The 13,175-nt window shown below is 39.2% G+C and overlaps 1 protein-coding gene across 5 annotated transcripts in view; it reads left to right on the top strand.

Moving 5' to 3' along the window:
- The window catches only part of ZSWIM6 (zinc finger SWIM-type containing 6), a 196,421-nt gene that overhangs the window by 24,300 nt on the left and 158,946 nt on the right, over window positions 1-13,175 (top strand). The window contains exon 1 of one of the 5 annotated variants that reach the window (XM_042987561.1): window positions 3,215-3,677. The exons of 3 other annotated variants lie outside the window; for them this stretch is intronic. In XM_042987561.1, coding sequence (XP_042843495.1) covers window positions 3,670-3,677 — 8 coding nt within the window. In that variant the 5' untranslated portion in view covers window positions 3,215-3,669. Of the gene's footprint in view, window positions 1-3,214; window positions 3,678-8,559; window positions 8,657-13,175 lie in introns of those variants that run through there. One more of the 5 variants, XM_042987548.1, reaches the window with a different exon arrangement.

The raw sequence follows: 13,175 nt of genomic DNA on the forward strand, positions 1-13,175 counted from the left end.
ATGATGTCTGCAGTGATCAACTTTCCTGAGCTAAGGAACTCTCAAAGTATGTATCTGTAGGAATAGGCCTAGGACTGGCACGTTTAGTATTTATACTTTAAAACAAAACAATATTTTGATATAATTAAAAAAAATTTTTTTTTGAGAGAGAGGGGAGGGTGCAAGTGAGTGAGGGGACAGAGAGAGATGGAGAGAGAGAAAATCCCACGAGGTGGGGGGGGGGAGAGAGAGAGAGATTGGGGGAGAGAGAGAGAGAGAGAGAGAGAAGCAGGGCTCACCTGAAGCAGGGCTGGTGCTCACCCGATGTGGGACTTGAACTCATCAACTGTGAGATCATGACCTGAGCCGAAGTCAGATGCTTAATTGAGTCACCCCTGTGCCAATAATTAAAAAATTTTAAGGCATTTTAATACCAAAAAATAATCTCACAATAGAGGACAATCTTCTTAATTGGGATAAATTTGGCTTTATTTTTTTATTTTTATTTTTAAAAAATTTTTAATGTTTACTTTCGAGAGAGACAGAATGTGAGTGGGGGAGGAGCAGAGAAAGGAAGACACAGAATCCAAAGCAGGCTCCAGGCTCCAGGCTCCGGGCTGTCAGCACAGAGCCTGATGTGGGGCTCGAACTCATGAACTGTGAGATCATGACCTGAGCCTAAGTTGGACACTTAACCAACTGAGCCACCCAGGCACCCCTAAATTTAGCTTTATGAACACACACATATCCTTTTATAATTTTATTGATGGCCAGGGAAGTGTTTTCAGGGATCAGCATCTGTAAGTGTGGGAAACATTGCCATATACCTTTGAAAGACTTATTTTGCCCCTACTCTAGAACTTACTTTAATCCTCTTCTTATTTGAAGGGCTACAAAGCTGTCCTTGATTGTTAGCACTGTTGTGTGGCAAATGTGGGAAATTTGTTTCATCAGTTTCTCTGCCAGCTGTCCTGGAATATCCTGGATGTTTTTCTTTTCATATTTCCCTTTTTCATTTGTTTCTTAGAGTGTAGTTCTTCCTTTGTGTTATGTCCTCTTTGCCTGCAGTATTTACATTTCTCCCCTTGAATTTTCCAGCCTTCTCTCTTCTCCCTGTTTCTTTTGCTGTTTCAGCTTTGATTAAACTGTAGTTGATAGGAAAAGGGTAATTACAGTGATAGGCCTATAACAAGGAAAATGCAAGTTTCAGATTTTCAAAGTAAAGTTAGAAATTGTGTCTTGAACCTTTTAAGCCCTTGAAAGGATCCTGAAGATGCCCTCAGAATCCATGCAGAAAGTCATGCATTTCCTTATCCTTCTAAATGAATGTGTTTTTTCTTCCCAGACAGCGGTATTTAACTAATATTTGAAACAGTATTGTTTTATACTGTTTATAACAAATGGAAGCTAAGAAGCTAACCACAGTTTCCCTCCTTGAGGGGAACTGTGTTCTGAATTCCAATAGACTGTTTTAGATAGAATCCAATTATGTGTTTAATGGTCCAAAATCAAATCTAATATTTCTGAATGCAAATGAGTCTAGAATATCTGTTTTTCTTATATTTGAAAGATCTGTGCTTTTTCTTCACTGACTTTCTTATATACACATTTCGTAAGTTAAGAAAAAAAGTTGTAGGTTAAGTAAGGAATGGGTATAGTTTTCATTTAACTTCTGAGTTTTTTAAAATTTTTTAAATGTTTATTCATTTTTGAGAAAGAGAGAGAGCGGGCGGGGAAAGGGCAGAGAGAGAGAGAGAGAGAGAGAGAGAGAGCGGGCGGGAAAGGGGCAGAGAGAGAGGGAGACACAGAATCCGAAGCAGGCTCCAAGCTCTGAGCTGTCAGCACAGAGCCTGACATGGGGCTTGAACTCATGAAGTTGGACGCTTAACCCACTGAGCCACCCAGGCCCCCTTAACTTCTAAGTTTTTATAATAGCGAATGCTTCCAATTAAGGCATTGAAATGGGGGAGTTATATTTCATGAGGTCTGGTGGAAGACCAGAGCTGTTTTGTGTGAAAGGTGCTGAGTGGGATGCTTCTGGAGCAGTACTTCCAATCTCTTTTACTTCAGAACACACTGAAAGTAATACTTTGTACAGGACATGGGGATAGGAGGTTTTAAACTACAGACAAGCTGCCACTGGACTGGTAGCCCCAGATGGCTGCCCCAAGAGGTGAGATATCAGTATCTTAAAACTTTCAGCTCTCATATTGGGAAGTTCTCTATAGAGGGCATTCAGGAGGTCCTAGTCTAGTGAAGAGCTCAATATTTACAAGTTATAACGCAAACATATAGTGTTAAGTTATGATAGTATTATTTGGTGAAATAGTAAGAATGGAGGTTAGATCTGTTTGAGGTGGAAAGGATCTAGTAAAGGTTCTGTAGAGGGGGTGGTGCATGGAAGGAATTATCTTGTGCAAAGGTAGAGTGGGAGCAAAGGGCAGAGGGAACTTGGGGTCTGCCAAGGATTTCTGATGTGGTTGGAGGGTAAGATTTGGGGATGCAAATAGGAAGCAGGATAGTGGGAATTACTGTTAAGAAAGTAGGCTGCGGTTGGCTTCAGGAGGGCCTTTATGAGATTGAATGAGCTCATGACTTTGGGCAACACTGGTGGTGACACTTCCCCTATTCCTTTTAGGAAAATCCTTCTGGGGCAGTGTAGAGTGAACTGAAGCCTGCAAGCTGATACATCCCTCGGGAGGGAAAGACATTGATCCAGGCTAGATGAGGGATAATAAAGGCTTGCACTTTATTATTGGCGAATAGAGGTTGAAAGTGCTTCTTGAAGTGGGAACCCAAAATTCTGCTTATTGATAAGGAGAAAGGTGACTCACATTTGGAGTCTGGTTGAAGGAAAGGATGACTCAAGACTATTTTCAGAATTAGAGTCTTGTATAGGCGACAAGGAACTTGATTTTGGACATGGGGATTTTAAGATGCTTGCAGAGAAATAAGTGTTAACGTTTATAAAATGCTAGGTTCTGATCTAAGCACATTTTAAAACTCCTTCTATTCTCATAATAGCCATAAAAAAGTACGTGTTATCAGTTAGTGTCCAGTCAGGAAAATAAAGCGCACGGAATGTTTTAAGCACCGAAGGGTTTAATGCAGGAAATTGGTTACAGTGGTATTGGAAGAGCTGGAGGAACAAAAAGAAAAAGGTGTGTGTTGGAGCAAAAAGAAGGGAACAAAGAGGAGGAGAAAGGAGAGGAGGAGAGAGTAAGTGCGTGCGTGCGTGCGTGTGTGTGTGTGTGTGTGTAGATGAATGTTGGAGGAACAAAAAGGAGAAGGAAATGTTAATCAGTTGTCAGCTGCTGCATAAACTGTATGCTGTACAGATTTGCTGGAGATCTTCATTGGTTCTGCTGCTTTGGAACCCCCACAGATGCTGCTGGAGCCTCTGGCTGTCTGTGGCTGCTTGTGGAGGTACCACCAGGAACAGGAAACAAAGACATTTTTCTTGCTCTCACCTTGGAATCTCCTGCCACCATATCCAAGAGGAAGGTAGTTGGTAAAGGGAGTTTGGAAAATACAGTTTATAGATTTCCAGCTCCTATGTAATAATAGAGAAGAGAAGAGAACCAACAGAAAAATAACCAGCACACTGGGTACTGTTTTTATCCTTATATTACAGGTGTGGAGACCAAGTCATGGGAGAAGGTCACACAGATACAGCTTGGCAGAGTTGAGATGTGGATGTAGGTAGTCTGGTTTCAGAGTGTGTGCTCTTAGCCTCTGCACTTTGATCTTGCCTCCACACATGGTTATTATTTGCTTTTTCTCCTTATTGCTGAGCACTTCAAATGAGCAGCTGTTTCCATTGATTTTGCTTATCCTGCACTTACTTTTCTTTGATATCTCTTACTGGCAACAGTTTTTCACCTCAACCTCTGGAACCTGTCTTCTGGTCCCTATTGATTTTATAGCTAATATAATGGGTTATTTCAGTTTCTATTTGTCTTTAATCTATTTCTGACTTTTGATACGGATGGATACCTATTTATATGGGATTCCAACCTTGATTTCTATGATGCTGACTTGCTTTATTTTGCCCTTATCTCACTGAGGCTCTTTGGTTTTTTTCTTTTTCTTCCCATTCCTTAAACCATTGCCATATCTTGCCTTGAGTTTGGATTTTAGTGTATTATAAGAAGCTGCTTAATGTTAATTTTATATTTAAATCAGGACCAATAAAATCTTCATGTATACAGTTCTTATGACCTTTTTCCTTTGTGTGTTATGAAGTCAGACAAGTCAGAGCAGGGTTTCAATTTGTGTTCTGCCCTGGGCAAGGAGGAAGAGAGTAGGATGACTGAAGGAGACAGTCTCACTCTGAGTATCTACTATGTACCAGCACTGTGCTAAGTGCTTCAAATGTGTTGCTTCATTTAAGTTCTCCTGTGTGAGATTGCTTGTTTGTTACCCTTATTTACAGATGAAGAAACTAACTCTTTGTGATGAACCAGTAATAGAACTGGGGTTGAAACCCTCATCTGATTTGCTCTGACAGCCAGATTCTTTCCTCTGGACCACCTGGGAGAAGCTCCCACTTTCTTATCTGTTAAGTGAAGAAACTGGGCAAGATCAGTTTTAAGGCCCATTTCAGTATCATCGTTCTGATTTTGTCACAAACTAGTGTCGCAAGCAGTAGTTGCTTCTCGTATTGAAAAAGGAAGTTGCCTTCCCACTCCACGAAACATCCTGTTTTATTAAGATCAAGAGTACTAATGTGTTATTTGTAAAAGTTATGAAGTAGGGCACAGGCATTTAAAGTAGTCATGATGATAGATCTTCATGTAAGTTGCAAGAGAGCCCCGTTACCTCCAAATGAGGCTGCTGCCTAGAACATTAGAGGCTGTGGCTTTTATTGACAGGTGCTCAGAATAATAGCTTTGGAACAACTCCAGTCTAAACAAAAAGGCAATCCAGTTATTCCATTATACTTTATGCTGAAAGCATGTGCTTCCAGATTAAGAATCCCTTTCTTTGGATGGAATTTAGTGTGAGATTTGCAAGAAGATAGTGCAAAATACATTTTAAAGATAAGGTTCACTGTAATATGGTTTGATTTCTTTATAAAGCCAGTGGACAACCCTAAAATGGTTAACTGTCATGTGATTCATCCATGTCTTGCCATCAGACATGCAGATAGATGGTTTAAGTGGATACCAACATCCTCTCTTGATATAAAGGACCCATTATAAAATACTCATCTAAGTATTCCTACACACACACACACACACACACACACACACACACACCATTAGGATAAGTGCGTTTTGGAGCACCTGGGTGACTCATTCTGTTAAGCGTCTGACTATTGATTTCAGCTCAGGTCATGCCTGATCTCATGGTTTGTGAGTTCGACCCCTGTGTCAAACCACGCTTCGGGCCCACACTGACAATGCAGAGCCTGCTTGTGATTCTCTCTCTCTTCTCTCTGTCTGTGCCTCCCTATCTTCCTCCCTCTTCCTCTCTCTCAAAATAAATAAATAAGCTGAAAAAAAAATAGAGTGTTTCCAGATTCCGTAGAATTTATCTTCTTTACTCATAAACATCCTCCAGCCCTCCCTCATTCATGTTTTATTTTGTAAAAATGGGAAATTGAAAGGTTTATACCTCTGTTTTTAACTTTTAGTTTTATTGACTTTGCCTGCTTTAGAGGAAGCCTGCAGGAGAATCTCGGCTCCCTGGCCACTCCTTCCTTTGGTTTAGGTGGTTGGTTCTTCCTTTAGCAAACCTCTAACTATATGTGTCCCCGGCACCTGAGGCTGGGCTATTTTCTCCTACGTAGGTGATACCAATCACCCCCAAATTCTTCTATGCTACCAAGTGATGATTACTACCCAATTTTGGTTTCCAGGTCTGACTGCTCTCCTGGTTGCTTATTTACTTCTTAAGTCTATTTAGATTTGGTGGGAATTTCATGCCATACATTGGAATGTAACATATTTTATCGATTATATTAATGAACTTAACTATTTTATTTTTTTATTAAAAAAATTTTTTTAATGTTTATTTTTGAGACAGAGAGAGACAGAGTGTGAGTGAGGGAGGGGCAGAGAGAGAGGGAGACATAGAATCTGTAAGAAACTATATCACAGCTGTGCACAAACATACATTACTATAAATAATAGGAACCAAAGTTTCACAAAGACAGTAATTACCTTTAAAAGATGACATACTTGATGTTTTCAAAAGCATTCAGTTTCATTTCATTAAAAGATGTTCTCTGTGACCCACATCTACCTTATTAATGGTTTGTGACCTACTATTTGAAAAACACTGTTCTTGAGCCACTAGATGTGTTAGAGATAACTTCAAGTTGAGGAGAGTCTGTCCACATATTTGGGGACCATAAATATTTAGAGTGCAATACATCATTATGAAAGAAGGCTTGAACAGATTCCTTGTTTTTCCCTATTTCAGGAAGCCAAAAGTTTCTTGTACTGCTCTTCTTGGGGTCACTGATAATCCAACCACTAGTTGGTTGACCCTCCTAGGAAACTGTATTTCTGACCTTTCCCTGTATGAGCAAGATCTGGATAAATGGAATTACTAATGGCTTTAAAAAGCTATGAAAATGCAACCAATTAGAATTCCCAGGTACAAAACAAATGTCTGGCCCATATATATTATATACATATATATATATATATATATTGTTTTCCTTCAAATGCTTAAGAGATTTTGATATCCCAGATCAATACATGTTTGTTCCAAGTGAATCACTGACTTTCAGATACCTGAGGTAAATCATATTCTGGTTTCAATTTGTCTCTTTTTCCCCTGAGGTTCATGATGAAGAGCTCTGTTTTCTTTAACACCTGCCTACTTGGCAGCTCTGACACTTGCTTGAAAAAAGTTGTTAAAATGAGGAAGCTTATTTCCTCTAATTTGACTGCATCCTTCTTTCCCCACCCCACAGAGGGCAATGCACACAGGAAAGGTGTTTGATCAGAGTCCACTGAGGCGGACCAAGTTGAAAAGAGTTATTATAGGCAACAACCCCAGTTTAAAAGGGTATCCCATATAAGAGTGATCATGTAAATTCCTCAAGAGATTCAGTATGGAATCAGAGCTAGCTTTCGGTTCAGAATTGTTTATTAGTTAGAATTGGTAAGGATACTCTCAGTCACCTACAGACATGTGGAAATTGTCGGATTATATACTACCTGGTTTGAATATATCTATAACAGAACTCGCTATAATAGGATTTTATAGGTACTTACCTTGCACGCTTCTGCTAAGCTCACAGAAGGTTGACTAATCCAATGTTCTCAAAAGCCTCTTCTCTGATCCAAGAGTGTTTGCATATTTTAGACCCAACATTTATTCTAATAAAGCTTCAGGAAATAGCTTGTATCATGCTGAAGAAATTTACAGTTGGCACAGTGACTTACTGGTTGGTTAGTTGACCTATAGGGATTATGCAGGGATGGGGGGGGCTCTTAGCTGTGCTACGATGGACCTAAAAATACTGTGCTTAATAATATGAACATTGCAGAAGTTTAAGTCATTCCTGAGGGAAGTTCATACATGTTTAAAGATTATTACAAATACACAGTCTTATTTAACATTTTGGTGTTAACTTTAGAAGCCAGGATTTTTAAATTGTCTGTAAAGCATCTTTTCCATCTTTTTGAATTCAAAAGCACAATAGCACATTATTTAACAACCACCTCTATATTTGAAGGGAACCTCATTTCAAAATTGCAAGTCAGTGGGGTTTTTTGCATTTTCATTTTTTTAAAGTTTATTTTATTCATTCTTAGAGAGAGTGGGTGTGTGTGCACATGAGTGGGGTAAGGGGAGAGAGAGAGAGAAAGAGAGAATCCCAGGCAGGCTCCGCATTGTCAGTGCAGAAGCCTGACCCAGGGCTCGATCCCATGAACCATGAGATCATGACCTGAGCTGAAATCAAGAGTCAGTCACTTAACTGAATGAGCCACCCAGGCGCCCCTTCATTTGCGAGTATTAGTATTATGTCAAAGATCCGAAAAGTATGTTTCATTGGCTAAATCTGACCTGCCACCAGTTTTTATGTAGCATGCAGAACGAAGATTGGGTTTTATGTTATTTTAATAGTTGGAGGAAAAAAAATCAAAAGAATAATGTTTTGTGACATATGAAAATTACATGAAATTTAAAATTCAGGGTTCATAAATAAAATTTGATTGGAACTTATTTGTGCTTATTATTTTGCAGGTTGTCTTTGCTGCTTTTGTGGTACAAGGGCAGAATTGAGTAGTTGTGACAGAGATTTTTATGGCCTGCAAAACCTAAAATAGAAAAAGTCGTTTACTGAAAAAGTTTCTTTGTCTCTGGCCTATACATTTCCTGGCCTTTTGGAATGTAACATATTTTATCGATTATATCAATGAACTTAACTATTTTATTTTTTTATTAAAAAAATTTTTTTTAATGTTTATTTTTGAGACAGAGAGAGACAGAGTGTGAGTGAGGGAGGGGCGGAGAGAGAAGGAGACATAGAATCCGAAGCAGGCTCCAGGCTCTGAGCTGTGAGCACAGAGCCAGACGCAGGGCTCGAACCCATCGACCACAAGATCGTGACCTGAGCCGAAGTCAGACACTCAACCAACCGACCGAGCCACCCAGGTGCCCCTGAACTTAACTATTTTAAAAGATTCCATTGTGGAATGTCATGTTCATAAACGTAGGTAATAACAAGGGTTTGGGGTTAAAAACAGGAATTTGTTTCTGTGGAAATAATTCCTAGACCAGCTTCTTGGGTGGGGAATGAATGACTTGCCGAATTTTGAAAAATGGCAAATTTTGAGAAATGGCAGTTATAAGGGTATGACACAGAAATATAGCAGTGCTTGATATAGTTGCTGTAATAAAAGTGGAATATTTTAAACTTTGTTCACATTTGACAGCTTCTATTTTTGAGGTATCTCAAATACATTTTGTATGATCACCTCCATTTCACCCCTCCCTTGTGTGCTTTTATTTTAATCCAGCGAAGCCAGCCTCACAGTAAACAGTGTGATTATATTCTCTTCTAACACTTAGTGGTTTTTGGTACTTAAGTTTGTCTAATGGGCCCATCACTAAAAGTCGGAGTCATTTCTCTCTGCTGCCTTGATAGAGAGCATGTGGGTTTGCGTGGGGCTGCCTTGCAACACAGCACTGAGTTGTAGTGTGCAGAAAAGCTGTTCTCCTGATCCACTACACCTGGCAGTCCCCGGGCAGGTGTGTCTAAGATGAGGATGTTTTCAATGTACTTTCGTTCCTCTTCAATACGGTGCCTCAGACCCCAAGACCTATCTCTTACTTGTGTTAGGCATCACCTCTTACCTCCCTTAACCCTTACAGTGAGCCAGAGGAAGAGGGTTGTTTGTGTTTTTGTGGACTCTTTTGGGCAGTGCAGTGTACTAGCCTGCCTTCCCTCACCATCTTTGTGTATCTGATTTGATGGAGCCGTAGCAGTGGCCCATTCTAGTGTGTGCTCCAGCAAGACCCTGCTTATCTGTAAGCCTAAAACGTAGGGTATTTTCTACACTTTTGAAAAAAAAAAATATCACAAGCTGACTAAGCAAAAAAAAAAAAAAAAAAAAAAAAAAAAAAGCACTCTAAAAAGTCCGGCCCTATTTTCCTCTTACCTAATTAGGAGACCCTAAATCCTCCTTTACAATCTGTATTTCTTCTTAAGAGATCATTTTAGAAAGTCTGACTGTTTCCCTTCCTAGTTAACAGTGTATTTGAAGGAGATGTGGAAGAGGGGAAAGAAGGGTAAGCTCCATATAGGCAGGTTAGCATCCAAGAGTGCCAGCTTGAGAAAGTGATAGTTTGAGAAAGTAAAACCTTAAAAAAAAAAACAAAAAAAAAAAGATTCAAGAACTCACCAAAAGCATTTTGAGGCCATTTGGTGTGAGACCAAAGCCCCCAACACCTCACTCTTCCTTGAAGAATCACTGTGCTATTGCTTACTGATCTTCTTGAGTCCTCTACTTGAGTCAGTTCTGTTTACCAAGCATATTACACACTGTCTCCTCATAACAGCTCCATCATGCAAGAACTGTTGTATCAACTCTTACATTTATTTTGTAGCTGAGAAAAGTGAGAGATTTTTTTCTCTAGCTTTTCCAAGACTCATTATTGAGCAGGGGAGCTAGCATATGAATCTTGGTAGTCGGATTCCAGAGTTCGTGCCTTTCCCATAATCTCCAGTCCCCAGAAGAGAACAGGCCAGAGCACAGGGAGGCAGTATAATATAGTGGTTAGACTTTCTAGCTTCAGATTGTAGTTCTGTTACTTTCTGATTTTTTTAACTAATGTTCATTGCCTCTGTTTCTGTATTTATAAAATATTGCACTGGATTTTAAAGTTGTTTGTACTTACATCATAGGGTTATTGTGAGGATTCAGTGAGACTTTGTATGTAAATAACGCAGTGCCCAGCACATATTAAGAGCTCGGAACACGTTAGCTACTATACTTTATATAAAATACAGTTACTAATGATTCACAGCAGACACATAAGTAATTTTTTTATATTTAAGAAGATAGATGTTTAATACATCCTAGGAACATTTTACGCAGCTGAAATATTTAAAGAGTATTAATACTTACACAGGGTCATCATTTATCACTATAAGTTAGGATAATTGGCATTGCCATTTTAGATACTGAGATGTTGTTTTGCTTGATCTATAAACATTAGAAAAGAAGGTGAAACAAAACCTTTCAGAGGTCTGCCTTTGATTTTCCTTTATGGTGTTTGCTCCTGAACTTTTAAATAAATCCTTAAAAAAAAAGTCAGGGCTTTGGCTCAGTAGGAGGCTTACCTTTTTAATTATCAGTTTGCCTTTTGGGTAAAGAACTGTGGGTTTTCTATTATGTGTGTCATTAAATGAAACAAGTCTTACTGCTGGCTGGCTACCAAGAAAGGACATATATCAGGGATGTCATCACAAAGTTTCCCTTTGATCACATTGCCTGCACAAGATGCAAGTCCATCAGCTCTCTGATGGAGCTCTGGCACGGAGAGGAGAGGCACGCAAAAGTGTCCTTCACACCAAAGTGTACTTTCTGCTTTGCCATTTAATAGCTGTGTGAACTTGGGCAAATCATTTAAGCTTTCTGAGCCTCAGCTTCATCGTTTAATACCTGCCTTGCTTAACTTAAAAGGTTGGTTGGAATGTGAGGTGGCATATAATGTGTGAAGGGAGCACCTTGAGGGAGTGCTATAAAGAAAGGTCTAGATACATTTTAGTTATCAAATATTTTATATATGATGCCTTTTTAAAACTATGAAGTGTTGTACAAATGTTTGTTGGTGGTTTTAGCAATCACTTCCTTTGGTACTAGATACAGATTCATTTATTGTTATAAGATCTGAAGACCCAGTAGTTTTAGTAATAAATGTGGCAGTTCTTGGGGAGCTAAATCTCACATTCCCTATCATAGAATTTATCTCCTATAACAATCAAAAGGTCTCTGAGCATAGGTAAGTGAAAGCCCAAGTTGAATGAAATAATTTCATCATTGGGTTAAACTTCATAAATGAGCCTTTTGTTAACCATTATTTAAGAAAAAAACAAAACTTTTAAAAATATTTATTCTTTGAGAGAGAGCGAGAGCGCGCAAGTGCTAGCGCATGAGCAGGGGAGGGGCAGAGAGAGGGAGACACAGAATTCAGAGCAGGTTCCATGCTCTGAGCTGTCAGCACAGAGCCCTACGTGGGGCTTGAATTTGCAAGCCATGATACTGTGACCTGAGCTGAAGTCAGGCGCTTCACTGACTAAGCTACCAATCACATTTTTAAAAGTTTATTTATTTTGAGAGAGAGACAGAGAGAAAGAAAGATTGGGTGAGGGGCAGAGAGAGAGAGGGAGAGAGAGAATCCCAAGCAAGCTCTACGCTATAGCATGGAGCCTGACGTGGGCTCGATTTCATGAACTGTGAGATCATGACCTGGGCCAAAATCAAGAGTTGGATGCATAACCAACTGAACCATCCAGGCATCCCAGCCACCATTTCATGTAATAGCTAAAAGAAACAGGTCTCAAAGTCTCTTGTAATAAATGTATTGATTTATGGTTGGCTAGAATTGATCTTCCTAGTGTCAAGCTTAGGGTGACATGGAGGTTTAGCTGGACTTTTTTTTTAGTCATTTGGGTAGGCTATCCAGTTCTTTCAGAAATGTTCTAATACTGTGCACAGGTGTTATTGGATGTGGACAGTCTATGTATGTCTGCTTACTTGAGTTGTGGTTTGTGATTATCCTCACTTGTGGGACATTAGTGTTTCCTCTACTCAAGCATAGCTCTGTATGCTTGTGTAAGAACCAAACTCCCTGTGGTCTCAGGAACTGTCCTGCTAGCATGGGACACATTATTAAGATTTAGAATATTATTAAATATGATTTTTACCTAACAAAGTTTTTTCTTAGTACAAGTAGCTCTTTTCCAGCAGACATTTTGCTAAGTACTGAGGATGTCAGATTTTACAAAAAAACTAGAAAATGGAGGCTGTAGCATAAGTCACATAATAAAACATACCAGGTTAAAAATCAAATGGCTTTCCGACTGCATTTAAAATAAAATAACTAGTGGAGTAATTTCTAAAGTCCTAGGTAGGCTCACAATCAATTGTTTTTTGCATCCTTTGTACAGTGGAATCTGGATCATATGTAACAAATTACCTGAGGAATCTTTATTGTACTTTCTATTTTTCTTTTTTGGGAAAAGAATGTCAAAGAACACTCAAATTTCTGTTCTTATATTTTAAATTTGCACATGGTCTGTAAAGCACTCATTTTTCAAAGATTTATTAAAATAAAAGTAATTAAACCACATTTTGAGATTTTTGCACGATAGTGGGGGAAAAACCATTCTGTACCATCACATTAACCAACTATAGTCTAATTTTAGTGTTTTTCTTTTTTGTATTTTCCTGTGCATTAAAAAGGGGTTTCTATCATCTGTACATTTTTGTATCCAGCTCTTTTTTGGTTTGACAATGCAATGTATGAAAAGCAGTTTTCTTGGGGCTCCTGGTGGCTCAGTTGGTTAGGTGTCCCACTCTTGATTTTGGCGCAGGTCATGGTCTCTCAGTTCTTGAGATCGAGCCCCACATCGGGCTCTGTGCTGACATTGCAGAGCCTGCTTGGGATTGTCTTTCTCCCTCTACGTCTCTGCCCCTTCCCAGCTCATGGGCTCTCTCTCTCTC

The sequence above is a fragment of the Panthera tigris genome, chromosome A1, assembly GCF_018350195.1.
Source record: "Panthera tigris isolate Pti1 chromosome A1, P.tigris_Pti1_mat1.1, whole genome shotgun sequence".
NCBI lineage: Eukaryota > Metazoa > Chordata > Mammalia > Carnivora > Felidae > Panthera > Panthera tigris.